Source organism: Esox lucius, chromosome 20, assembly GCF_011004845.1.
Source record: "Esox lucius isolate fEsoLuc1 chromosome 20, fEsoLuc1.pri, whole genome shotgun sequence".
In the NCBI taxonomy this organism is placed as follows: Eukaryota; Metazoa; Chordata; class Actinopteri; order Esociformes; family Esocidae; genus Esox; species Esox lucius.
In genome coordinates, this window is record NC_047588.1 from 25,647,294 (window position 1) to 25,673,239 (window position 25,946).

The window sequence follows — 25,946 nt, forward strand, 5'->3', positions numbered from 1 at the left end:
AATCAATTTCTGGAGAATGGCTAAAGATCCAACGCAATTACAATTCTAGAATGTTTCACTAATTAAGCAGAATCAAGGTGCTTTTTGCAATCATAAATTCATCTTCCTCCAGGCTACTCTAAAACATTTAGATTTGCGATCGTAGCTTGGAGCAAGTTAGAGGCATACATATTTGAACCCAAGGGGAAAAAAGTTCAACTTGCTTTCCCAAAACAGACTGTGCATCTGAACATTCAACAAAGGTCTATCAAGCCTGAGCCAATAAAGCCCTGAGGGAGATCAGTCCCCATGAAAACTCTGGAGAGTAAGTGATGTCTATGGCCTGTCCAGAAACAAGCACAGCCTGTTACTTACACATCTAACACCTTAAAAGCCCCCTCTTTTCCATGGAAGTAGTGAGGTAAGTCCCAGGACTGCAACCCGCCCTTCATTCATCCACTAAGCTTAAAGGCCAGTCAGTCAGGTTCGTAGAAGCCAACAGGGAGCACCCTGACAGGGACAACAGCACCATTATCCGGCCGAGGGCCTAAACACTACAGAGCTTAAATAAATGTGTAAGGATGTAGGGTGGGTGTAGGGCATAATACAGTCTTAAGTGATTACAGCTAAACAACTGATTCGATTTTTTTTGCCATCAACCTACACAAAATACCCCGTAATCAAAAACTTTTTAAATACACACCAAGTTATTGAACAGATATCTCATGTAAAACAGTATTCAGACCCTTTATTCAGTACTTTGTAGAATGCCTTTGGTAGAGATCACAGTTACGAGTCTTCTTGGGTTTGCCCCATTTTGCTGTGTCATGGGGTCTGAATACTGACGTATGTATGTATGTACGTACGTACGTGTGCACATGTGTATGCATGCATGAAATATTTACATTTTGACCATTTTCAAGAAATGGGCACATTTCATTATGTCATTATGGAGTATTCTGGGTAGATTGATGGAAAACATATTTAATCAAATAAAGTATATTACACAAAATGTTAAGAAAGTAAAGGTGTCTGAATACTTAAATACCTGAAGAAACTACAATTCAGAACTATTAAGTTAGTCACGCTGACTCCAATATGCAAAATGTCATGTATGTGTGTATTTCAACATTTGTAGTTATCCAAGAAGGCTACTTCTTTTGGTTAAAGCAGAGATTCTGATCTGGATTAAGATCTTTGTCGTCTAATATTTGTTGTGTGCATGCAGCATTCAGTTAACACAATGGGCTTTACAAGTACTCCTTAGCATCGCTAAACATTGGATTACAGAGGCTTTGTGGGTTTTGAAACATCCACCTTGTGGATGCAGCAATTAATACACAAATACAATGCCAACTCTTTTCATTATAAATAACTGTATTTCAATGAATATAAAACATCAAGGATAATATGACCTATTTATGATCACTTTCAAATGGTATTCCAAAGGTTTGGTATGACGGTTTAAGAATCAGGATACTGCCCAGCCAATGCATATTTTGGTACAAAGAGTTGTTTACCATTTCAAAAGGTTAGAGTGTATTTTAGATCAATGGAGACAGAATTGCGGGAAGGATGTGTTTACTCAGAGTTAGGTAAGTGACAGACCAAGGGAAACCAAAATAGAACATTGTGTTGCAATGTTGAAGTGGTGTCCGTAATACAACTACAAAGAGGAATGGAGTTCAATAGCGACACAGAGATCCCACGCGAGAGAGAATGTGGTCACTCATGGTCAGCTTCAATTAGTGTGGAGATTAATAAAAACAGAACTGGTTGAAAGGCACAAACACACAGATTGAGTGAGAGGAGACCTCCGCTTGGGTCAAGTCACAGACACAAATTAGCAGTGGCTGCTGAAAAAAGCCTCAAGTTCACTGGCCAAGAAGTCTTGTGTCCAGTAAATAATATTAGGCGGAGGTGACTTCATATTCCTGTTGTTCATCTTAAAGTTAGATAGCTAGTTTTGGTAGCTGAAAGTCATGAATCATGTTGACCAACCCATCATCAACCAAAATAGTTTCTAACTTAAGAGTAGAGTCACAAAATATTGTAATGAGGCCCTCTATTACAAAGAAAGCTGGAAAGTAGAACTACAGATGAGTGGTTGGTGGATGATTAAAGCGGCTGGGACTAGCATCTGTTTTGGGATAGGTCCTTTTTATGTCATGTTGTTTGATTGCACACTACACTGGAACAAGATGAGGAAATTGTTATGAATGTGGCTTTATTGTTAACTGGGTCATCTTTATAGCATGCAGGTGTTTTGGCTGCCACCCAATAAACTCCTAGAATGTCAGAATATTCAGCTGACTCCTAAAGAAGTTGTTTTGGAAGTATAAGAAGCATTACTTAATAAAGCTTAATTCCGGGTCCTATGCAATGAGAGACAAGAATATAGGAAATAACATATCAACTGATCATAACCCAAATGTTAGAACGTTTGTGTGTGTGTGTGTGTGTGTGTGTTGTCGCAAAAAAAATTGGGATTCGTAATTGGTGCATTGTGTATTATAAATTAAGTGATTTGAACCATAAAGGCTGACTGGCTTTTCAAATCATATTAGTAATCATCTTTTGATAGCAAAAAGGAAAACGGTGGCTAAGGTCTTTATACAGACGACATGCATTGTGTCCTGCCTAAGAGCCCAGGGCCATGCAATGCGTTCCACATACACGTACCACACACCCACCACGGCCTTACTGTAAGGACCCTGCAGCGTAGTTTGACACGTGGGCATTCATTCTCATTTTGCCCACCAATAGTTCCATACTGAAATCGAGACACGACTTGGGGAGCGGAGGGACGTTGTTTTAGGGCATTATTGGCATGTGGCCTGAAAGAGCAGGAGAGCTACTGAGGAGGCAGCTGTCCAACTCCTTCCACCCTCCCCTTCACTTCTCCTCCCTCCCATCTCACTCCAACACTAATTAGATGTCAGCTGGCGTCTAACCACTGACAACCATCGGTGTACGTGCCTTTCTGTTACAGTGTCTATGTATTCTAGTACCGCATTACCAGGACAGGGCCCTATGCAAACTTCACCCCCGAAGGAGGTACATGTGCTCCTAAAGGAAAAAATTGTAGGAGCACACAAGGACATTTAGGAGCACTGAAAAGTGTTCAAGTAAGAGAGTATACTAACAAAATGTATTACTTACATCCACACACACACACACTTCTTGTGTGTGTGTGAGAAAACATGTACTAAGGGACAGAATCCCACTTTGACCCACGCCTACTAGACCAAAAGGAAACCAGTCTATATCTGCATGTCCTCCCTCTGCTGCTACAGGGGATGTTAAAAAGTGACAGCAGTGGGGACGGGAGCGTCGCCAACATGGTCCCCAGCATCAACATTACCCACAGGTAAACCTTGTGAAGAGGCTTCATTGGTTTCATCTGGCAAATCCCTCTCGCTGGATTCCTTGTTCTTGTCTTGTCTCTTGGCTTCATTTTAGCGGTGTCTGCACGTTAACTTACAACCTATATCAAGACTTTTCTCCAGGTGTTGTTCACCTCTCACTCGGGCTGGACTGAGTCATCACAGAAAACCCCACTGTGGTTGGCACATGCTGCTTGTGAAATGTGGGACTTGCAGTTTTTAAACAATTAGAAGCGAGGGAAAAATTGATTATGGTAGGATGTAATCTTTACTCACACACAAAATAAATACTCGCCCTGCAGGAAGGACCAGAATCCCCCCCCAAAATCCTCAAAACTACTAAACATACTGAGAATTAAGGAATTAAAGTATTAGACTTTGTCCACTTCCCCACACCGGAGAAAAAGACTTCCAAAACAGAGCCGTTGTTACTCCCAAAATGTCCTCACCGAGTCACCACAACAGCAGATTTAATACCAAGACCCCAATCCACATTGCCTAACCACTTCAATAACCAACCACACAGCATTTCACCATTTACACAACCAATAAGAAAGTAGAATGCTCGAGGCACCAAACAATGACCATACAAGGGCTGGGTGATATTACGGCTGTCAATGGTGACAACATCATGATGCAGACAATAGCACCTAAGCCTACTTGAAATGACTGGAAGCGTGCATTAAGAAACAGTCATTGAGTGCACAGCAGGGGAGCACTCGAGTGACAGAGTGATTTGCTCAGCTCATTTGCTACGGCCCATTTCTTTAAATGTTAGAGAGCAAGGTAGCGGCACAGAAATGACGAGAAAACATTTGTTTCCCCTCTCTCTAATGTCAGAAGAAGCTCTATGGGTATTTAGCATGTAGTGTGCAAGCTCAACAATGCAATGCAAGATGGAATAAACAATATAGAATGAAGTGTCTGTATGGGCGTGTGGTGGGCGAGGGGGGGCGGTAGCTTCCCTATATGGCAACAGCATTTGGCTCTAACCAAACAGTTGCTAATGTGAGTCTCCGAGTTGACAAAGTGAACAACTGGCTGCTATGACCTTAAGCAAAGCTCCGTCACCATCATTATAGTCTGGTATCCGGCCCAGGACACCGCTTAAAATTCAACTTCACATGTGAAATATTTCATGCATTTGCACCCATTCACAGGCATCGTCTAAATCAGGCAATAATTCACCAGCAGTGTATTGACCAAAGCTGCGTTCATTATGTGAGCATAGGCCACTTTACCCCAAATATCCAGTGCTACACAATGGTCCATGCACAGCCATAAAATAGAGCAACTGGCTGTGTTTGTGCTGTTGTATCTGGTCCACATCATTACAGGCCATCATTACACTGAATGAGTCGGGGATTCTCAGGTGTCTTATTGCTCTAGCTAGGCGCATAGGGGCCAGAGTGCCCCCAAAAGTGCCTGAGTAGAAAAGAAGGAGCCAACGACAGGAAGATGGTGTAATTTCCTCAGGAAATGATCCAAGCCATTTCCTGTTCTGCAGTCATGTCAACCGAGAAAGAGTGAAAGAAATAGAGAATGACAGAAGGGCTAAAGAAAAGAGAGAGAAAGAAACAAGCGCAAAAGAGAAAGAAATGAGAAGGGATGAAAAGTGCGAAAATAAATGCAAGAAGACAGAAATAGAAAGAAAGACAGAAACATCTAAGGTCAAGGGTCATAACAATGACATTTCTGTTTATTTGAGCTGTGTTCATCACATTACCTCTGTCACTGAGAAGAGGAAGTGGGTGAGCATGGTGTGAATGAAAAGCACAGAAGGAAGAACTGACAAACAGAGAGAGGCTACAAATTACAAAAAGTGGATAAAAGCAAAATGGCACCAGACATGTCTTTTATACTAAGCCTAGAACCAATATGGTTGTGCTGTTAACTATCTGAAGACGTTTTTGATATGTGAAAGGGATACAAAAGGGGGGTTGACAGCAGAGCAGATGCATTTGTCAAGCAAAAAAAGATATGATTTGGCTTAAGTTCTACCATGTCAGAATGCTGAGGAAGCATTTTTGGCACTATGCTCTTAAAGCACCAGGATTGAGGTCCTGACCCACTTGGTAGAGCAAATAAAGTTCATAGTTTGTTTCTGGATGGGGGGTTAAATGAATATCATTGTACTCTCAAACACCCTTACCGTCACTTCACCTACGTAAGAATGAAATAAGAGCTTTTGGACAACGGACAAATATTAATTTGGCAGTGTTGGCATAAATATGCAACTTCCACCTCTCAGAACTTCAATCAACAGCAAATGCTAATGTGATTATTTTAAAAGTGTTGAAAAAGTTCATATGGAAAAATCTAATCTGATTACGGCCAAAATTGCAACAGCCAATATGTCCCACCAACAACAGCTGATTGAGCATAGCATTGACCCAAAGTGAGTACCAAACCAAGGTGTGTGAGTGTGTGCATGTTTTTGGCATGGCCAGAGGTATGAAACGCCAGGCTAATTCAGGTTAACTTGGTGATTTAGAGCTGCCACCTGTTTCAACACACTGGGCATACGGATGTTGGATGTTAATGCTAGGTCTGGCGATCGCTTGGATCTAAATGGACACCAGTTACCCCAATCAACTCTACGTTTTGCCGTGGCCAAGCCTGGTCTAAAGATTGATAGCCGCCAGGCAGCTTCTAGGGGGCTCCCAAACAGATCGGTGGCCCAAGTGACTATCAACATACAGAAGAGTCATTGTGGAGTTAATATCCTGGTTGCGGCATGACTACAGTGCCCAGGGGTCCCTACAGTGCCCAGGGGTCCCAGCACAGTCGGGGGGACGGATGAGTAATCATGTCGGACGTGGTGGCGCTCTAGTGACTAATTGTTGCTGGTTCAGCACCAGCAAGCTAAATCTTGGTTCTAGACACCTCTGAACACTCTGGTTGAGTGAGCATTGCAAGAAGCAATCTTGATCTTCAACTCTCTCAAACCAGTTGGGAATATCTGTGATTAGTCAAAAGAGAACAGTTTTGATAATACATTAAGCACCATTTCCGCTGGGATCATAAATAATTTGCAATAAATCAATAACAAATTTGATTTAGTTCCAAGGCTGGAAAATACAGCTGGGCGATGGGACGATAATCATCAATTGTTTGACAGCCATTGTCTATGGCGACGAGTTCCAAAACAATGCTTTACTATATATGTGAACAGGACTGACACCACCAAGGTCCACCTGACAAATGGCCTATTACACATTTAACCAACTATAAAGAATATCATTCATGTTCAGAAGCATGCCGGATGTGATGATTAAAGTATTATTAACCTAATGCAAAAGAAAAATACAGATTGTGGAAATAGTGAAAGCAGCACGAAATGTCTAATTGGGTTTCATGATCAACCATTGAATCCAACAACCTACGCAGTAACAGGCTTTTATCAGGTAGATTTTGTGACGCACGCACGCACACAACAAGTGACATTTTTCTTACTAACAAGTCAAACAATTTCTCTCAGACTATCATAATTTAGCATAATATGACATTGACGGGTCAAGTTCAAATAATGCAAAGACACAGCACTATTTATTAAAATGTACAATTATACAATGAATGTCCGATGACTTCAAAATCATTCCATAAGACTAGATTGTGATATATGAACCATGGACTCAAATCCTCTAGAACATGTAATGTAGATGCCATTTCCATGGTTGTCATGTTTAAAATAGTAACTGTTTAACAGCTTATCCCTCCTTCCCATTACATGTGTCATCTAGCGTGTCGAGGGCCTACACCCAGATGCTGTCTTGCCAGGCTGGCTCTCATCGCCACTGGGATGCCCTCCCTTCCAATGCCAATCAGGGCGGCGTCACTGGGTTGTTGTTGCCTCTCCGTTTCGCACTTGTGCAATTGGGCTGTACTCTGCGGGCAATACTCGACCCTCATTCAGGGTGGTTGCGGTTGGTGGGTGTCCCTTTGGTTGATGCTTGGCAATGTGGGTGGATTGATTTTCTGCCTGTTGGGCCCTGTCCTGGGCCTCCCCCAGATAGGGCCACAGTCACCAGACCACCCTGTCTCAGCCCCAAGGTCTTATGCTGCTATATTATTGTGCTGGGGGAGTAGGGTCAGTTCTCCTTCTCCACTATAAATCCTTGTAGATATAAGGAATGCATTTTTCCTGTTTACCTGCCATTTTAAAACATCGGAAGGCATGAGGCCCTGGCCCACACCTGAGGAGTACCTGACACCACCTCGTCCTCCTTGTTGTCCCTGTCCTTGTCCATCTGGTCATGCTTCCGACCTGGACTCAGTTTAAACAGACTCGGGACTCAGTTTAAACAGACTCGGGACTCAGTTTAAACAGACTCGGGACTCAGTTTAAACAGACTCGGGACTCAGTTTAAACAGACTCGGGACTCAGTTTAAACAGACTCGGGACTCAGTTTAAACAGACTCGGGACTCAGTTTAAACAGACTTTGTACTCTTAATATATTCACCCGGCACAGCCAGAAGAGGACTGGTCACCCCTCTGAGCCTGGGTCCTCTCTAGGTTTCTTCCTAAATTTCAGCCTTCTTAGGGAGTTTTTCCTAGCCACTAAAATTCAACACTACTGTTGTTTGCTCCTTGGGGTTTAAGGCAGTGTGCTTAGTAAAAGCACTTTGTGACAACTGCTGATGTAAAAAGGGCTTTATAAACACATTTGATTGATTGATTGGCATAATCAATTGATGAACCCACCTTAGAGTTCAACACATGACTACACTTACTACAGATATTTTAACATTACATCGGCATGAAAGACTGAGGACGAATTACACACAAAACAAAATTAGGATGTTCATTTCTCAATATCAGATTGGTGATTAACTAGATAACGCATGATGACTGACGACAACAACAGTTCACTGCTGGGTGATGGAACAACTTGTTATCAGTATGATTAACATAAGCATTAAAACGGCGTAAACAGAATTATTCACAGGTTATTATTCCATTTTAACCCAGTGGGTTAACATACTTCAGTCGACTCTGGACTTAAGCACCATGGTCAGGTCCCAAAAAGATAGAGACAAGACAGAAGAAACAACAGAAAAAGATGAAAAGGGAATGCAAGTGCAGCGTGCGTAGCGGGAGGTGTCAGGAGGATGTGAGGGAAGGAGGTGAGATTATGCCCTCACACCGCATCCTGTCACCTCTCAACCCATCCCTCTTTTAGTCGCTTTCTTTAGTGCTCAGTCTCTCCCTCTTCTCATTTTACCCCTCTTCTCTTTCAACTCAATAACATTGGTTGTTTGGTCACTACAATACAAAAAGGCCATTATAAACACAACACGGGACAAACATTTTATTCAACAGCCAATATCCACATTAGCCATTTGTCGAAAATAAGATCAGCAACTAAAACCAATAAAAGAGACAAAAAGAACAGTCAGCAGTGGAAGTAAATACATTCTCAGCCGTCCTCGGCTTCCTATAGGCATGGCACACAGACCTAGTATGGGAGTTACCCCTACTCCCTAAGTGTAGGCTAAGCGGTCTGTCTCCAGACAGCCTTCTCTCACCAACCCCCATGACCAAGTTTAACCTCCCCTCCGCTCTCATCTACAGCCAAAACACACAACTGTACATAACCACTAGAACAGCAGTGTGTTAAATCCCCTACATCTCTCTCTCGCTCTCTCTGTCCCTATTATGTAGCCATTAGAGGGAAAATATACTCCCATACCCCTCGCAACTCCTTGGCACTGCTTTCACCCACCCCCTCATTTTCCTCGCTCTCCCTCCCCCTCATCCACTTTCCCACTCTGTCCCCATGTAAGAGGTCAGTGTTTTATGCTTCATGGAAACATTGGATAGATGAGGTCTAATTGACTGGCATGGATTGGGTTCGGAGTGGGCCTCCCGACTATTTAACTGCTTCCAAATGTGTGTCGGTCTGTGTGTCTGGATGGTAGGGAGACTGCTCAAGCCAAACACAGAGGCCTTTGATTACAATTTGGGTCATGGAGAACTGTTCTCATTCATTCTGAAAGGTGTGTGTGTGTGTGTGTGTGTGTGTGTGCGCGCGCGTGCCTGCCGTGTGGGCCACTATGCATGTCCAGCAGTTTGATGACTGGAGGACTAGAGCAGCTATGATTGGCCAGTGTGTGCTGGAAAATCTGTCCTAATCCCAACATGACCAGTTTTTTAAAATGGGAGTTAAACCAACCACCATGCAATCCAGTATTGTAACTTTCACTTCCTCCATCTTTAAAGAGCTGTATTCATGAGCCAGCTACAGCTGGTCAAATTCTGCCCAATTTCTTTTCATTTGACACTAAATGTCACATCACTAGATTTTGTCATAAGGATCTCTGTACTTCTCTCTCTCTATACATCTAACAGAACTTAGAAATTAAGCCACTTTAATTTCACTTGGTGGCAAGCCCTGGACTTTAGGACTTAGGGCGGGGTTTGCGGATTGACACATTACGTGGTGTGAAAACGCAGCAGCATGTTCTTTTCGAATGGCGACGTGTATCGTTTGCATCTCGTAATGGTTTTCATCCGATCTAACAAACAGATCCCTGAAAAAAATAAAGAAAATGAAGCAACAGTACAGTGAAGCAAAACCTCAGAACGGAAAGAGTTGGAATGACCGAATGTGGTACAATACCATTGACTCAATAGAAAAACGGAGCGCTGAGGCTTAGATGTAGCCTGAAGAACCTATAACTACGCAAAACTACCTCAGAATTCTCCCAAATCATTCTATTAAAAGGTAGATAGTTTTGACTAAATACTTATCAAACTAAATAATGAATAAATGGGCTTACAGTTGCAGTGTTACGAGTGTAAATGTTGAATGTCATGTCCTACGGCCCTCATTTAAACTACAATCCTTATAAACACCAATACACTGTCAGGTCTTTAGCACAGCCATGGATGCTTGCTCTCGTGGCAACGGCAGGTTACCCCAGCTACGGTTAATTACCAGGGTTATAAGAGGAAGTGGAAGAAAATGTGCATGTAGTATAAAGGGTTTGTGAGACTAACCTCTTAGAGACACTAACTGAACAGTTTAGGTTCTCTTCTACATATATGGCACAAACTTTTTAAACTAAACAACAAAGAGAGAGAATACACTCAGGAACATTTGTGTTTTCTGTTTGGAACTGGTTAGGATAGAGTAAATCAGACAGCGAGAGAAAGAACATCAAGAGTTAAAAGTTGCAGAGGTAATAACAGTAACAATGTTCTTTTTGACACAGAAGATCATAAAACAAATATTGCCTAACCTACCATGATATTTCAAACCTAACTTCTTCAGATTTAGATAAAAATCTGGTCATAAGCCACAAAAGTTTGGGAACCTCATGTACCCATTATTGGTGTTAACCATTAAGGCTCAGACACATATAGGGCTTGTTTACATTACACTACATATTCTGAAACAAATGAAAGAAGACCAGACACTCGAGATTATTTTGTTGTGTAAACTTTTGATAGACCCCCCCAGAGTTTTGCAAGCATGAATACAATTCTGTCGGAACAGTATTACGTTTCTGTGCAAGAGCGTATGCCATTTCCAGGGATTGACGGCCACAATCCGGTGGTGGTACGGCACAAACATGCCGGTGTAAATTCAAACGCTACGGAAATGATCATGCAAACCAAGATATGTCTATCTAGTGATTTATTCTCTCTTGTAATGTAAACAAACCCATAGGTGATAGTTTTGCACTCAGACACGACAGCAGTTAGCCCCCAGTTCTGATTGCCGATTGTCATGTTCACACAGATTACCTCTCAACAGGTGAATGCTGTGTAGACGATCAGTGACATTCCCTAGTGATTTCTTCTCCCATTTGCTGCCGTGTCTAGTGGGTCATGGGTGGTCAACAAAACACAGCATGAGGTCAGTTCGCAAACGGAAGTGACGTGCACAAAATGCTCGCAAGGTCTAGAATCGCGAGTGTCCCATGGCCTTTTAATGTCAAAACAGTGAAATGCCTTAACAGTTGGTGGGTTGTTATTTAAAAAAAAGTTGTCCTAATTTACATGTACCAATCATAAAAAAACGAAATAACTAATGCAACAATGTTGTAACAGAAGGTGAAATGACAGCTTCTGCAGCTAAAACTACTTAATCAGCTAGAGACAACCCACGAAGCTAAGCAGTTGCTGCTGCAGGCAATGGGGGAGGGTCCATCTTTGATTTGAGGGGAGCAGGGGGAACAGAGGAGATGACAAACCAGTGGACTCACACCAGCCTGGTAAACTTAGGCCTCGTTTCCATTACAAGACACAAGACGCAAAATTATTTTGCTGTGTAAACTTGCAGATATTGATAAATCGAAATGTCACCTTCCAAGAGTGTGTGCCACATTTCTGATAGAGCACCCTGAGTTTTTCAAGTGTGAAGACAATTCTGTCGGAACTGTATTAAGTTACCATAGATGGCCACAATCCTGCGTGGAACGTCTCGAACATGCCAGTGAAAATTCAAATGCTACGGTAAGTATGCAAACTAAAATAAGTCTACCTAGAGTATTATTCTCTCTAGTGTAATGTAAACAAGCCCATATTGCTAATTATTTATAATCTCTTCTGATTAAATAGTAGTGGTCGTGATAGCGTCCAACCAAGATAAGATGTCATTACGTACCACTTTTCAAATGCAAAAAAGCATCACATGGCAACACTAATATTTTCCCATGTAGCTTTTAGGATACATGCATTCAAATCGGTTGCCAATTTGTTGGAAACCTAGTTTATCAGGTTTCCCCTCATCCTGAATCTGAAAAAGGAAAGACTCATTCAGACCTTCACTACAGCTCTCACTCCTGTTTCCTACCAGTCTAACACTAAGGGCCAGAGCTGGTTCAAAATACAAAAAGTATACACCCAAATGCCACTGTATACTAAATACACAATTTACACATGAATCTCCTCTTTAATAAAATACTGATTTAAGCTTGGGAAATGTCACCACATTGTACACATTTCCTTCACACATGCTCAGTTCCATTCATCTGCATGTACATAGGATGTTGAAGGCCAATGAGTTGAACAAGTCCTGTTACGCCCAATGGCGCCACAGAGCAGTAAGAGCTGACAGAAACAGCCTGCCAAATATGGCAGGGTTTGCAAACTACCACAGACTACAAAGGGAAACCCAGCCACAAGCTGCCCAGCAATGCAAGCTTAACAGCACATGAAATGCCTTCTACACTCACTTCAAGGCAAGTGAAAGTGAACCATGCATGACAGCACCTGCTGTTCTGGATGACTATCTGCTCTCACACTCTTTAGCCGATGGGAGTGTGACTTTTAAACAGGTTATATAAAACAATTGCACAGCAACAGCGACAAATGGAATACCAGGGCACATTATTCAGAGGATGCAGAGACGTTCTGGAAGATGTTCCCTAAGCCAGTTCTTAATACCACGGGGCTTGAAGCAGACCACAGTCCCCTGTTCACTAGCGCACATTTTAGCCATGAAGATTAAACATTGAGGGGTCCTCTTTAAGAATTTTTCTTCAGGCATTTTACATGGAAGGAGGCCCTCCGGCATCGGGATGGCACAGCGGAGTCATTTAAGCTGGTGGGTCCTGGGTGGTTACCTCAATTCTCCTGCAGCTGGTTCTCTCTAGGACTTCTGTGTGGGACAGATTCCTGCCAGGACAATATACAAATGTGGTGAAAGCATTTCATTTGAAAAGCCTGAATGTTTTAGGCAATCTGCTCACCACATTTGTAGGGAGTGTTGAAAACACTACCAGGCATAGTGCCACTTTGGTATACAGGGGAGGTAATTCATCAGAAGGCATACCTTTGGATTGCATAATTACAAGTAGGTGGAATAGTTACAAGGCCAGAAACCACTCCCAAGTACATACTTTTCTCTACCATATACAGTGACTTCGGGAAGTATTTAGACCCCCTCACTTTTTCCACATTTTGTTATGTTTATTACCAAATGTTTAATAGATTTTTAAAAATGCCATCAATCAACATTTTCATTCATTGCCATTAATCCAAACATATTGCCTCATAATGACAAAGAGAAACATGTTTGTCAACATTTGCCAATTTGGAGAATAATGTAAAAAAGGACATTCCTTACATACCTAATTATTCAGACCCTTCATCCAATCCTTTGAAGTGCCTTTGGCAGCGATCACAGCTTAGTCTTCTAATGAATGCCTTTACTAGCTTCAAACATGCAGTTCTTCCCTTTCTTACTTGTAGAACTTTTCAAGCTCTGTCAGATTGGATGGGGATGATCAGTGAACTATGATCTTCAGATGTACAATGGGGTTCAAGTCCAGGCTTTGGCTGGGCTACTCAAGGACATTGAACTGTACCGAATCCACTTCAGCAGTGTCTTGACTGTGTGCTTTGGGTCATTGTCATGCTGAAAGATTAATCTTCGGCCCAGTCGGAGGTTCTGTGCACCCAGGATCAGATTACCTCTAGGACCTCTCTATATTTTGCACTGTTCATCCGTCCCTCAATCCTGACCAGTCTCAAAGTCTCATCAAACCAGACAATTTTCCTCATGCTTGGAATCATTCCGTCAGCATGTCATATGCTTTTCACGCAGGAGCGACTTCCAGGTCTAGCCAGTCTTCCATGAAGGCCTGATGGAGTGGCTGAGAGGTGGCTGTGGTTCTGGAGGTTGCTGTGGCAGGATGGTCAGTTGTACAAATAGTCTGGCTGATTCTAGACTTCCATTTCACAATAATGCAGCCCACTCTGCTGCTGGGAACTTTCAAAGCTCCATACATATTCACCTAAAGGATTATTAGGAACACCTGTTCAATTTCTCATTAATGCAATTATCTAATCAACCAATCACATGGCAGTTGCTTCAATGCATTTAGGGGTGTGGTCCTGGTCAAGACAATCTCCTGAACTCCAAACTGAATGTCAGAATGGGAAAGAAAGTGATTTAAGCAATTTTGAGCGTGGCATGGTGGTTGGTGCCAGACGGGCCGGTCTGAGTATTTCACAATCTGCTCAGTTACTCGGATTTAAACGCACAACCATTTCTAGGGTTTACAAAGAATGGTGTGAAAAGGGAAAAACATCCAGTATGTGGCAGTCCTGGGGGCAAAAAATGCCTTGTTGATGCTAGAGGTCAGAGGAGAATGCGCCGACTGATTCAAGCTGATAGAAGAGCAACTTTGACTGAAATAACCACTCGTTACAACCGAGGTATGCAGCAAAGCATTTGTGAAGCCACAACACGCACAACCTTGAGGCGGATGGGCTACAACAGCAGAAGACCCCACCGGGTACCACTCATCTCCACGACAAATAGGAAAAAGAGGCTACAATTTGCACGAGCTCCTCCAAAATTGGACAGTTGAAGACTGGAAGAATGTGGCCTGGTCTGATGAGTCTCGATTTCTGTTGAGACATTCAGATAGTAGAGTCAGAATTTGGCGTAAACAGAATGAGAACATGGATCCATCGTGCCTTGTTACCACTGTGCAGGCTGGTGGTGGTGGTGTAATGGTGTGGGGGATGTTTTCTTGGCACACGTTAGGCCCCTTAGTGCCATTTGGGCATCGTTTAAATGCCACGGCCTACCTGAGCATTGTTTCTGACCATGTCCATCCCTTTATGACCACCATGTACCCATCCTAAGATGGCTACTTCCAGCAGGATAATGCACCATGTCACAAAGCTTGAATCATTTCAAATTGGTTTCTTGAACATGACAATGAGTTCACTGTACTGAAATGGCCCCCACAGTCACCAGATCTGAACCCAATAGAGCATCTTTGGGATGCGTTGGAACGGGAGCTTCGTGCCCTGGATGTGCATCCCACAAATCTCCATCAACTGCAAGATGCTATCCTATCAATATGGGCCAATGTTTCTAAAGAATGCTTTCAGCACCTTGTTGAATCAATGCCACGTAGAATTAAGGCAGTTCTGAAGGCGAAAGAGGGTCAAACACAGTATTAGTATGGTGTTCCTAATAATCCTTTAGGTGAGTGTATATATAATACAGTGGATATAAAAAGTCTACACACCCCTGTTAAAATGCCAGGTTCTTGTGATGTAAAAGAATGAGAAAGATAAATCATGTCAGAACTTTTTCCACCTTTATTGTGACCTATAACGTTAACAATTCAATTGAGAAACAAACAAATCTTTCAGGGGGAAAAAATTATGTAACTCTCAATAACCTGGTTACATAAGTGTGCACACCCTTAAACTAATACTTTGTTGAAGCACCTTTTGATTTTATTACAGCACTAAGTCTTTTTGGGTAGGAGTCTATTAGCATTGCAAATCTTGACATGCCAATATTTGCCCACTCTTCTTTGCAAAAGCACTCCAAATTTGTCAGCTTGCGAGGACATCTCCTGTGCACAGCCCTCTTCTGATCACCGCACAAATGTTCAATTGGATTCAGGTCTGGGCTCTTGCTGGGCCATTCCAAAATGTTAATCTTCTTCCGGTGAAGCCATGCTTTTGTGGATTTTGACGTGTGCTTTGGGTCGTTGTTGTGCTGAAAGGAACGCTCTCTTCATCTTCATCTTTCTAACGGATGCCTGAAAGTTTTGTGGCAAAATTGCCTGGTATTTGGAACTGTTCATAATTCCCTCTACCCTGACTAAGGCCCCAGTACCAGCTAAAGAAAAACAGCCCCAAAGCATGATGCTGCCACCACCATGCTTCACTGTGGGTATGGTGTTCTTTGGGTGATGTGCAGGGTTGTTTTTGCACCAAACATACCTTTTGGAATTATGGCCAAAAAGTTCAACCTTGGTTTCATCAGACTATAACACATTTTCCCACGTGCTTTTGGGAGACTTGATGTTTGTATTTGCAAAATTCAACTGGGCTTGGATGTTTTTCTTTGTATGAAAGGGCTTCCAACTTGCCACCCTACCCCATAGCCCATTCATATGAAGAATACAGGAGATTGTTGTCACATGTAGCACACAGCCAGTACTTAATAATTCCTGCAGTTCCTTTAATGTTGTTGTAGGCCTCTTGGAAACCTCCTTGACCATTTCTTCTCATCAATTTTGGAGGGATGTCCAGTTCTTAGTAATGTCTCTGTTGTGCTATATTTTCTCCACTTGATGATGACTGTCTTCACTGTGTTCCTTGGTATATATCTAATGCTTTGGAAATTCTTTTGTACCCTTCTCCTGACTGATATCTTTCAACAATGAGATCCCTCTGATGCTTTGGAAGCTCTCTGCGGACCATGGCCTTTGCTCTGAGATGCAACTAAGAAAATGTCAGGAAAATCCTAATACAGCAACTGAACTTTATTTGTGATTAATCAGAGTCACTTTAAATGATGTCAGGTGTGTAATGACTTCTATTTAACATGAGTTTGAACATGAGTTTTGAAAATTCTGAACACAGCCACATCCCCAGTTATAAGAGGGTGTGCACACTTACGCAACCAGATTATTGTAAGGTCTTTATTTTAAATGTTTCCCCCTCAAACAGTTTGTTTTTCAATTGAATTGTTCACATTATAGGTCACATTAAAAGTGGAAAATGTTCTGACATGATTTAGCTTTGTCTCATTCTTTTACATCACAGAAACCTGGCATTTTAACAGGGATCTGTAGACTTTTAATATCCATTATTATTTATCTCAAGATTTCGGTTTATTTTATATTTCAAAAAAGACATATACAAAATCATGTTGTTTTCACTTTGTCATTATGGTGCATATTGATGTCAAAAATAAATCTATTTTACATTAAAATTGTTTAGTTAAAGGAGTAATTCAGTCTTTTTTACCATAAACCAGAAGTGTTCCTATTAAGCTCTTTTGGTTTTATTTTCAGATTTAAAAAAATAATACAGTCTGGGCTTGTGATACAACAATTATTTGATCACATTTGTAATATCTTATTTCTAATAAAATAAATAGATTTCTTCAAACCAGAAAAGGAACCAGGCAAGCCTAGCTCAGCCAGCCCGCAATTAAAAGTGATAAATGTTGTTGCCCCCACTAGATTCGAACCAGGGTCTCCCACATGAGCAGTTGTCTTTAACCACTATATTACCCCAAAAAGCATGCATGGATTGGTACTTCAAAAATCCACCAGAAATAGTCGCAATATAGCCGTGAACACTTATTTTAGAGTTATTATAACGCCGCTACTGAAGTTTGTAGCCAGCAAAGATTTTGTCTACCAGTAACAAAACCTAATGCATAATTTGCTGTGACAGTGACGAGATTCGAACCGCGTTTTATAAACTACCAATACCACGGGAGCGTTCCTACATAACGCGCGAAAGAGGGTGTCATTACCGTACATTCACACTGCGAAATTTCAGATAGCTACCGCTAGCATCGCCCAGAGTGCCTTCCCTGTTGTTTATGTGGGTGAACAAGCGTCATAACAGCAGCTAAACTGTATATTAAGGTTTGAGCATAGCAAATTTATATGAAGCTTATTACAATGGCTAAAATTGTAATAGAAGCGTATTCTAATATATTTTGACATTTTTAAATTCTCTACTCAATATGCATCATTGGTGTAATTATTACAACATGCAATGCTAGCTAGTAAACCAGCTTAATAGAATTAAGTAGCCACCAGTCAGCTAACGTGGCTAGCTATCTATTGACACCAGAAACACCAACCATCTCGGCCACCTGTCTCCACGCTGCATTGTTTTTGTTTGCGCCTCTGTAAGAAAATAGCTTGCAATAATATAGCTCAGGGAATCCCATCACTGCTACTAAAATATATAATTTTTCCCCCATCCATCTTTTTAAAAAGCACCGACAATGAAATCTTGTGTAACTCGTTCTGTTCTTTTAATTGTAAGGATATCACTGAACAAGCACCTCCGAAGAATCCCGTGATTGGCCAGTCCCCACTGATAGGCGCGGTGACTTGCATGAAGTTGGAAAATCGGAACTTCTTCTTCGCCTCACACAGATTGCCACAAGAGCCACACGCTCGCCACGCTTCCCTTCATTTAAATGAATTGAGGCATCGTCTCCATCGCGAAGTGTGAATGTACCGTAACATCGGCTCAATGGTCGTTCGTGAGTATAGAGCGAGCGCGCTATGGAGGAAGCAGTGTGGTAGACACGCTAAAATCTGCTACAGAAGTAGAAGACTATTAATCAACACAACGTTGAGTTTATTGCCTGGACGAGTCTAGGGTACCTAGTGATCTAAGCTAGCCAGCAATATGCTATTTGCTTAGCTTACCGTTGTCTGCACCCACACTTGCCTTTAGATTCCACAGCCTAACGTTATGTAGCGTTTTATGGCCAACTATTTTTTTCTGGGTAACATTATTTCCTTAAATATATTCCATCTTCCCTTGAATAGTTCACTTTTATCCACTTGCACTAACAGTAAGCTATGCAGTATTTGCGTCATTTTGGCTGAGTGGGACACCGCACCACTACCGCTTAAAACGACGCGTCAAGGAGCGTGTGTCCTAAAATCGACTTAGAATTTGTTTTGTTTTTGTCATGGTATATTATCTTATGTAAAAAAATCGAGACTGGAATTTTAATACTAGTTAGAAAAATCATATTCAGGTCAATTTATTTCAGCGAAAAAATATATAATACATTGCAAAAATGAATACACACAAGCACTTGAATACTAACTTAATTTATAAATCGTAAAAACAAACAATATATCTATATAGCACATTTTGCGGATGACACACTGGAAATTGCTCTTTGCAACTACATTTAAATTCTTAAATGAAATTAAATCCATGAATGACTCAATGTTGAAAAATAACTGCACAAAGAAATTGTGGAAGGGTTATTCCACCATTACATGTTCACAAAAAATCTGAAAGAAAATGCCACACAAATTGCTTAAAGATAAATTAGCATATTTGTAGAAGCATACAGAAGAAGTGTAGATGCAAAATTTAAAAAATGTAAGTTTGTTAACAACACCAAAATGTGCATTATGGATGTGACAAATAGGCAGGCATTTTGGGGAGAACAGAAACGCTGAGTCTATGAATCACACATTCTTAGGATAAAAAACTAAAAAGAGGGGCAAAAAAAAGACTTGTGAATGTGACACTCTCAGTAATGGATGAGACATTGTGCAAAATTATGTGTTTCATATATGAAACATTTATTGGCCAAATTTCCTTACAATATTTCTCATCATCTGAAAATTCAGTTTACCTTCATGAACAAAGAAATTGGCACAAATTATTGGAAACCGTTTTTTGACCTTACTGCGGAATTGGGCAGAACAGGCAAATAAAACATTAGCAAGCCTGGAACAGCTTTCATGTTTATTTGACTGAAATGTTTTGTTTGTAAGATGGCTTGTTGATAGGTGTAAACAGGAATTCCTAATAGTTCCCGCCTCATGGAGAGGGACCGCCCCTCTTGGCGTTAAGGTGTCTGCAGTATGGTACACTGTCTGCTTACTGTACCTCAGCAGAAACTACACATGGCTTAATAAAGCACAGATTTTCCTCTATTAAAAAGACAAGTATTAGCCAAACTAGAAGTGAGAAAGAAGGAAACAAATAAAATACTCCACATTCCTTTAAAACGGAGAGAAGGTAGCTCTAGGGCTCAGGGCAAGACTGCACTTGCAGTGAGGTAGAGAAAGGAAGAAAAAAACTAACGGGGGGGGTTGTGACAAGGGGTGTTGTTCCTCAAAGACAGGAAGCGGCACAAGCTTATTCAAACACTTCAGTAACATCAAAAACCAAAAGTTTGACATTAGTATAGCTCAAGAACTAGGCCCATAACAGCAGATCATGACTTAACTATTGATAGTGTTTTAAAGGATATTTTGGCCTCGGATAGAAACAAAACCAAAATTGCATAACATCATCATTAACAATGATGTGGTGTTTACCCAATTCAGTAACACTGTTCTACAATTCAGCTGATTAACTCATTAACGCATGTATCCATACAATAACAGCTGATTAACTCATGGCATGGATACATGCCCAGCCCTGTAGGCCTGATAGAACATCCTTATATTTTTATGTTTGAACACAGTATTTCTACAGTAGAGGAAAATGTGGGTGAAGGGAGTGAGACAAAGGGGCAGGAGAGATAAAAGCGGCCAGGATGTGGGAGGATCTCAAGTGACAGCTGTGCGCGCACTTTTCATGTCGTAGAATAAAAAGGGATCGTATACAATGAGCGCATGTTAATCTGAAATGATTTATCTACTGATAAACTGCGATGAGTTCTAAATCGATCTTTGATGGGGTTAACAGGTAAAATAAACGTAGTATTTATTGTATAAGATAAACTAATAAAACGATTTAAAAAAAAGTTACATATTACATGACACAACACCAAGGCTTTCAAATACGATACCGTACATATGCAAGCAAATAAATTAACTACAAACCGTGAACACACGTACAGTAGGCCTTGACCACATTCCCACAGTTAGAGTTCAAGTTGGCTAGTAAGAAAGTAAAATGTCGCAAGGAATTGAAAGCCTGCACCTTCCACAAATGTTGTAAGATGACGGCTGCCGATACTTTGTTGCCAGTTTACAAATAATAAAAAATAACTTAATTGAATCACATATTAACTAGCTAGCGACATACGTTACAGGTACACTTCAGATACCACTGACCAACATGTTCGTGAATTCCTTTATAATAAAATAGTATTTCGCTTACTGATGAACAGCTGATGGGGCTTGAGAGGACGAGATGTTCTGCTAGACTGTAGCCAAACACAACATTCCTTTAGCTATATGCTAGCTGGCTAAGGGCTGGCTTGTGAGTTTGCGAGAGACAAGCCTTCACTCGTGGAATAACCAAAACAGACATTTTTATAAGTAACTAAACACACAGCGTATGTGCTACATGTAACATCGATTTGGAAAAGAACGTTTCAACGTGGTACTCACCTCAAAATACAGCAAAAAAGACAGAAAAACGTCTACTATGGTTTCCTGTCCCAAAGTTGTCGTATGTCGGCAGAAAAAAAAACATTGTACGCGGAAGTAGACTATTTCCCCTTGCCTGATTTTTATCAGGAGACACCATAGGCAAAGTAATGCCTGAATATTTCAAACATATATTTGTGTGATGTTAAATTATTATTGCTGAGATAACACTGTTTAAATATAATGTAGGTATTAATAATCTGATTTTAATCCAACTTTTTTCCGTCCCCTGTTTTTTCCTGTTGGGATTCAACGCAGGCTGTGTTACATGGTATTAGGTCCCCTCGATTGCCCTACAGTGATTTTATGCATCATATTCACAAACCCATTATTTCAAGATGTTTGTGTTGAAACACATTCGTTCATTGCTAATCGTTTCAATCATAGGGTTCTCTGTGTTACATAGCATATATTTTTTAATGGAACTACACACATTTGTCTATAGTGTGGTATGAAGCACGAAACTATATTCTACATTTATATTAATTTAAGTAATATTTAAATGTTGTCATTAGTAGATTAGTAGACTTTTATCCTGTGCTTCTTAGAGTGCATCAATACAAATAAATATAGATGGCTTAGCAGATGCAATGCTTTTATTTCCATCTAATTTCCAAATATTTAGTAATATATAATGTTTTAAAATTCACAAATACACTATCAAGTCATCCTTAGCTAGTGTGAATGGTTTCTGAAAGTATATAAAATGCACATATGTCTGTTTTATGAAACTTTGTACTGGCCTTCTCTGACTTTCTGCTTTTTAGCATTTTACTGCAATTTTGGCTTAACCCAAATTAGTTGGACGATGCAGGGAATAGGATATTATTTCAGAAGCACGCATACTTATTCATCAACACGTTTAATAAATGTAGTCAGTGTCTTGTCTTTTCTTCATGTCCTTCGGAGAGGAGGCCATAAGGCACATGTAATCCCATTAACTCTGACCATTACAACTCATTAAACTCAATCAGTCAATTACACATGCAGGGCAAATAAGTCTATGGGTAATCATGGCTGATGTTTACATATGCTTATAGCATTTTAAACTTCCCAGATAGAAAGCTAACTATTCTGGTGGACTAGACAAGGTAACACCATTTCAGTGTACTGTAGGTTCAGGTATACCAGCCTGTGGAGAAAGGCAGCTCTACCTCATGGGTCACAACCATGTCTAGAAGTCACTTACTTTAATTGCACACATTCACACAATAACTTCAGTGCCAACCGCAGTCTACTCTCCAGAATAATGTTTATTGCTTTAGAAGATATTCATCTTTTTTTTTCTTATTTTTGCTCTTTCCATTTTTCCTCTACAATAAAACAAAGAAATGTGTCTCATTATATTATGGCATGATCATGTTGGACGTGTACACATACACTCACAGAGAAAAGAGTATTTACAATAGTGTTAGTGAATACCACACGGAGATCATGAAACAGAGATTTACTGTAGAATCCATATAGAATTACATGACCTTTACAACAGTGCTTTCACACCTAATGTTACACCGGCAAACCATCCCACATGAATCTGTACAATGTGGGTTAGTTAGTATTGCACTCTGCGCTTCAAAATTGCCAACATGGAATGGAGAAGTTGGTTTGTGTCCCTAGTTATAATTTAGATACTTTGTACCTCTGCTTGTTGCAATGGATGGAGAGCATTGACTCAAAAACAACATATTTTTTGGTTGGTGCAGTTGAAAAAATGAGCAGAAACCAATATTATTCACATTTGACTAACCACAGAACAGTTACACTGGCTGATTGCTGACTATAAAAATAAGACTACCAGCATATTTTAAACCCAAAGGGTTCATACAGAGGGCATTTGGATAATGACCAAAGGGCACAATTAGCTGGGGTTGAGAAAATATGAGACAACTCCCAATATATGAGTCCTCATAGAAAAACACCTCCCCAGTGCAGGTACCCTGCTTTTGATTATTTAAAACTTCAATACGCCAATACTTATCAATTTCCCAACATTATTTAAATACATAATTAAATCACACCAATACAGTTAACTCTTATAATAGTGATAATAATTAAATGTAATGTACACCATAATAAAATATACACAATGAAATATTTATACAAATTCTAAATTTGTCCAGCTCTTTCTTTTGCTCTTTTTCTCTCCCTCTCATTAAAGAAAGTAAAGCCATTTATATTAGCATTAAACAATAAACAAACAAGTAATATCAGAAGATTACATGACCAGAGTACAATTAAAAACTGTTCGGATTTTAAGACTGATAATTTCTCCCAACAATGAAGTTAAACATCCCACACTGATGGCCACTAGATGGCAATGTGCGACTATGTTTTGAACAGCAAAAATAATACTGGTACCAAGGAAAACGCATGAAAATTTGAAATAAATATATCTGTCCAGTATAATTTATTGTGGCAGCTATTGCAATTAATCTAATGTCTATATTGTTGCACTTTTTATTATATTTATAACATTATACTGTATTTCAATATAACAATTAGTTGTGTTATATTACACCCACTGTGGTAACACTGTAACATACAAATAGCACAGAATGATGTGCAACTATTAAAGCCAAAAACAACAGTAGTAAACATAGCTGTAACATAGTATATTCTCAGCAATGTAAAAATTGGTAAACTCACTATCTCCGCTATGTTGGACAAGTCAACATGTAGAAGAAGACTCTAATAAAGAGAGAACTGAAAGGTTGCGAAAGGAAAGGAAAAAGACAGAGAAACAGGGTAAGATAACACAAAAAATGCCAAAGGAAGAGAAAAAGAGATGGAGAGAGAGGAGTTTGAGAGTTTCCATGTTGTAGAAGGACACAGAACAATCTATTAGCTGTGGATCAGTTTGAGAGTCTCTGTCCCCCTGTGCCGGTCAACCAAAGCAATAGAGGGAGAGAGGGATGGAGGGAGGGATTGTGGTGGAGGGGTGAGGGTCACCAGGCTCTTGAGGGAATGAGGGGACACAGGGGGAGGGAGGGAGGAGACAGGTGGCAGTACTCCCCCCTTTTTCCCTTCAATCAGGATCTGTGCTCTGCCACTGAGCCTGGTCTCCTTGGTGATGCTGAAGTCAGGCTCGTTGTCGTTGTCTGAGCTGCAATCACTCAGATCTGTGATCTCCAGGTCTGAGTCTGACTCTGGGTCCTGCTTCACTCTGCCTCGCCGCTCAGATGGGCTCTGTCGTCCCCCAGCACCACCACCAAGACCCACCCCTCCCAGCCCCAGCCCCAGCCCTAGCCCCGTGCCAGGTGTGTTGGCATCACCCCTCTCCCTCTCACAGATGGAGCCCCCATTGCCAATGTCAGTCCGGCCCAGTGTCAAAGCACCAGGGTAAGGAGGCAGGCAGAGTCTGGGTTGCCCACCTGCTGTGCCGTTAGTACCCCCGGTCTGACCCGCTACTCCCCTCTCTCCCCCTCCCGCCACCTCCCCCGGGGGAAGTAGAGAGGAGAAGGGGTGAGGTAGCTGGCCCAAGCTGGTCTGCAGCGGGTTGGGGTAGAAGTGGGAGGGGTAGAGGGAGCCGGGGGGCAGTTTGGGGCAGTTGTTGAGGGAGAAGGCCCCTGGGAGGTAGGGGTTGAAGCCCCAGGGGTAGTCGAAAGGAGGGTTGCGAGAGTAAGGGCCCAACAGGGACGGGGGCTTGGAGTAGCAGGGAGTGCCTGGAAGAGAACAGAGGCACAGAGACAAGAGGTTAACCCTGTGGAAGGGTAAAGGTCTCCTGACATACCACATCCAAGCATGTTCACTAATTATGCTCTATAATAATTAGCAATTCAAATCCATAGTCATCCACCGGGGCAAAATGTGAGCCCAGTGGATTCAAACAGAAACCTGGTCTTTGACAATGTGCCTGCCAGACCTGTTCACGTGCTCAACCGGTTCACAACTAAAACGAACACATGATGAGAGATATGCTCTCTGAAAAATAGAAACTATCACATTAATAACAGAATAGCTATGCTACTGTAATACAGTTATAATGTGTATTTTAAAAAAAAGGAAAATGGACACTAGTGAGAGCAATCCAATTATTTTGAAAAGCTGGCTTTTGTTGGTCATCTGTAAACTCCAGGGGCATGGTGAAGTCAGCTGAATAATAGAAAAATAACTCCCACATGCTGGCACTCGAGTTGGTCCAATCAAAATTGAAAAAATTAAATCTAAAAAAAGCTGATATAATAATGTGTATTACAGCAGCTTCCCTATGCAGTATTTAATAAGAACTGAAACAAAGGTGGCAAATCTGAATTGATACTGGAATTCAATTTTGAATGTTTGAACAAAAGAACTCCCTCCCACCTGACTGTACTTCCAACAACAACAACAGATTTACCCCACCTTTCTCTTTCTTTCTCTCTCTCTTTCTCCCTCTCACTCACTCTGTTATTTGCTATGCAGGGCTAATTTGACAGTGCTGGAGTCTGTGTGCTGGGCCAGGAGTAGCTGGCAGACACATGAATATTGAATCAGTCAGGCAGGCCTCACTTGCTTATGAAAACACAGTAATGGGCGCCCACAGGCCACAAACTGAAGCCTGCACCCTCAATTAGGGCCTTCCTGCCTGGGAAGGGATTAGGACAGAGGGGACACATGGGAGGGAATAGGGGGTGAGAAGGGAAGGAGGGGGGATAGGACCTGAGGACAAACAAAGCAGGGGGGCCAGGTAGTGTTTTGGTGGGGAGTGTGTGCACAGTAAA

The 25,946-nt window shown here is 41.2% G+C and overlaps 2 protein-coding genes across 13 annotated transcripts in view; both read right to left on the bottom strand.

The window, feature by feature from the left end:
* The window catches only part of arhgef1b (Rho guanine nucleotide exchange factor (GEF) 1b), a 43,381-nt gene extending 21,883 nt beyond the window's left edge, over nt 1-21,498 (bottom strand). For 5 of the 6 annotated variants that reach the window (XM_029115704.2, XM_029115705.2, XM_029115702.2 and 2 more), the window contains exon 1: nt 21,208-21,498. The gene's annotated coding sequence lies outside the window, so the exon portion shown is untranslated. Of the gene's footprint in view, nt 1-20,974; nt 21,076-21,207 lie in introns of those variants that run through there. The other variant, XM_029115701.2, reaches the window with a different exon arrangement.
* A 1,030-nt stretch (nt 21,499-22,528) lies between these two features.
* Nucleotides 22,529-25,946, bottom strand: part of erfl1 (Ets2 repressor factor like 1) — a 64,593-nt gene continuing 61,175 nt past the window's right edge. For all 7 annotated transcript variants that reach the window (XM_020041020.1, XM_020041016.1, XM_020041017.1 and 4 more), the window contains one exon: nt 22,529-24,908. In XM_020041020.1, the coding sequence (XP_019896579.1) occupies nt 24,088-24,908 (821 nt within the window). In that variant the 3' untranslated portion in view covers nt 22,529-24,087. The remainder of the gene's footprint in view (nt 24,909-25,946) is intronic.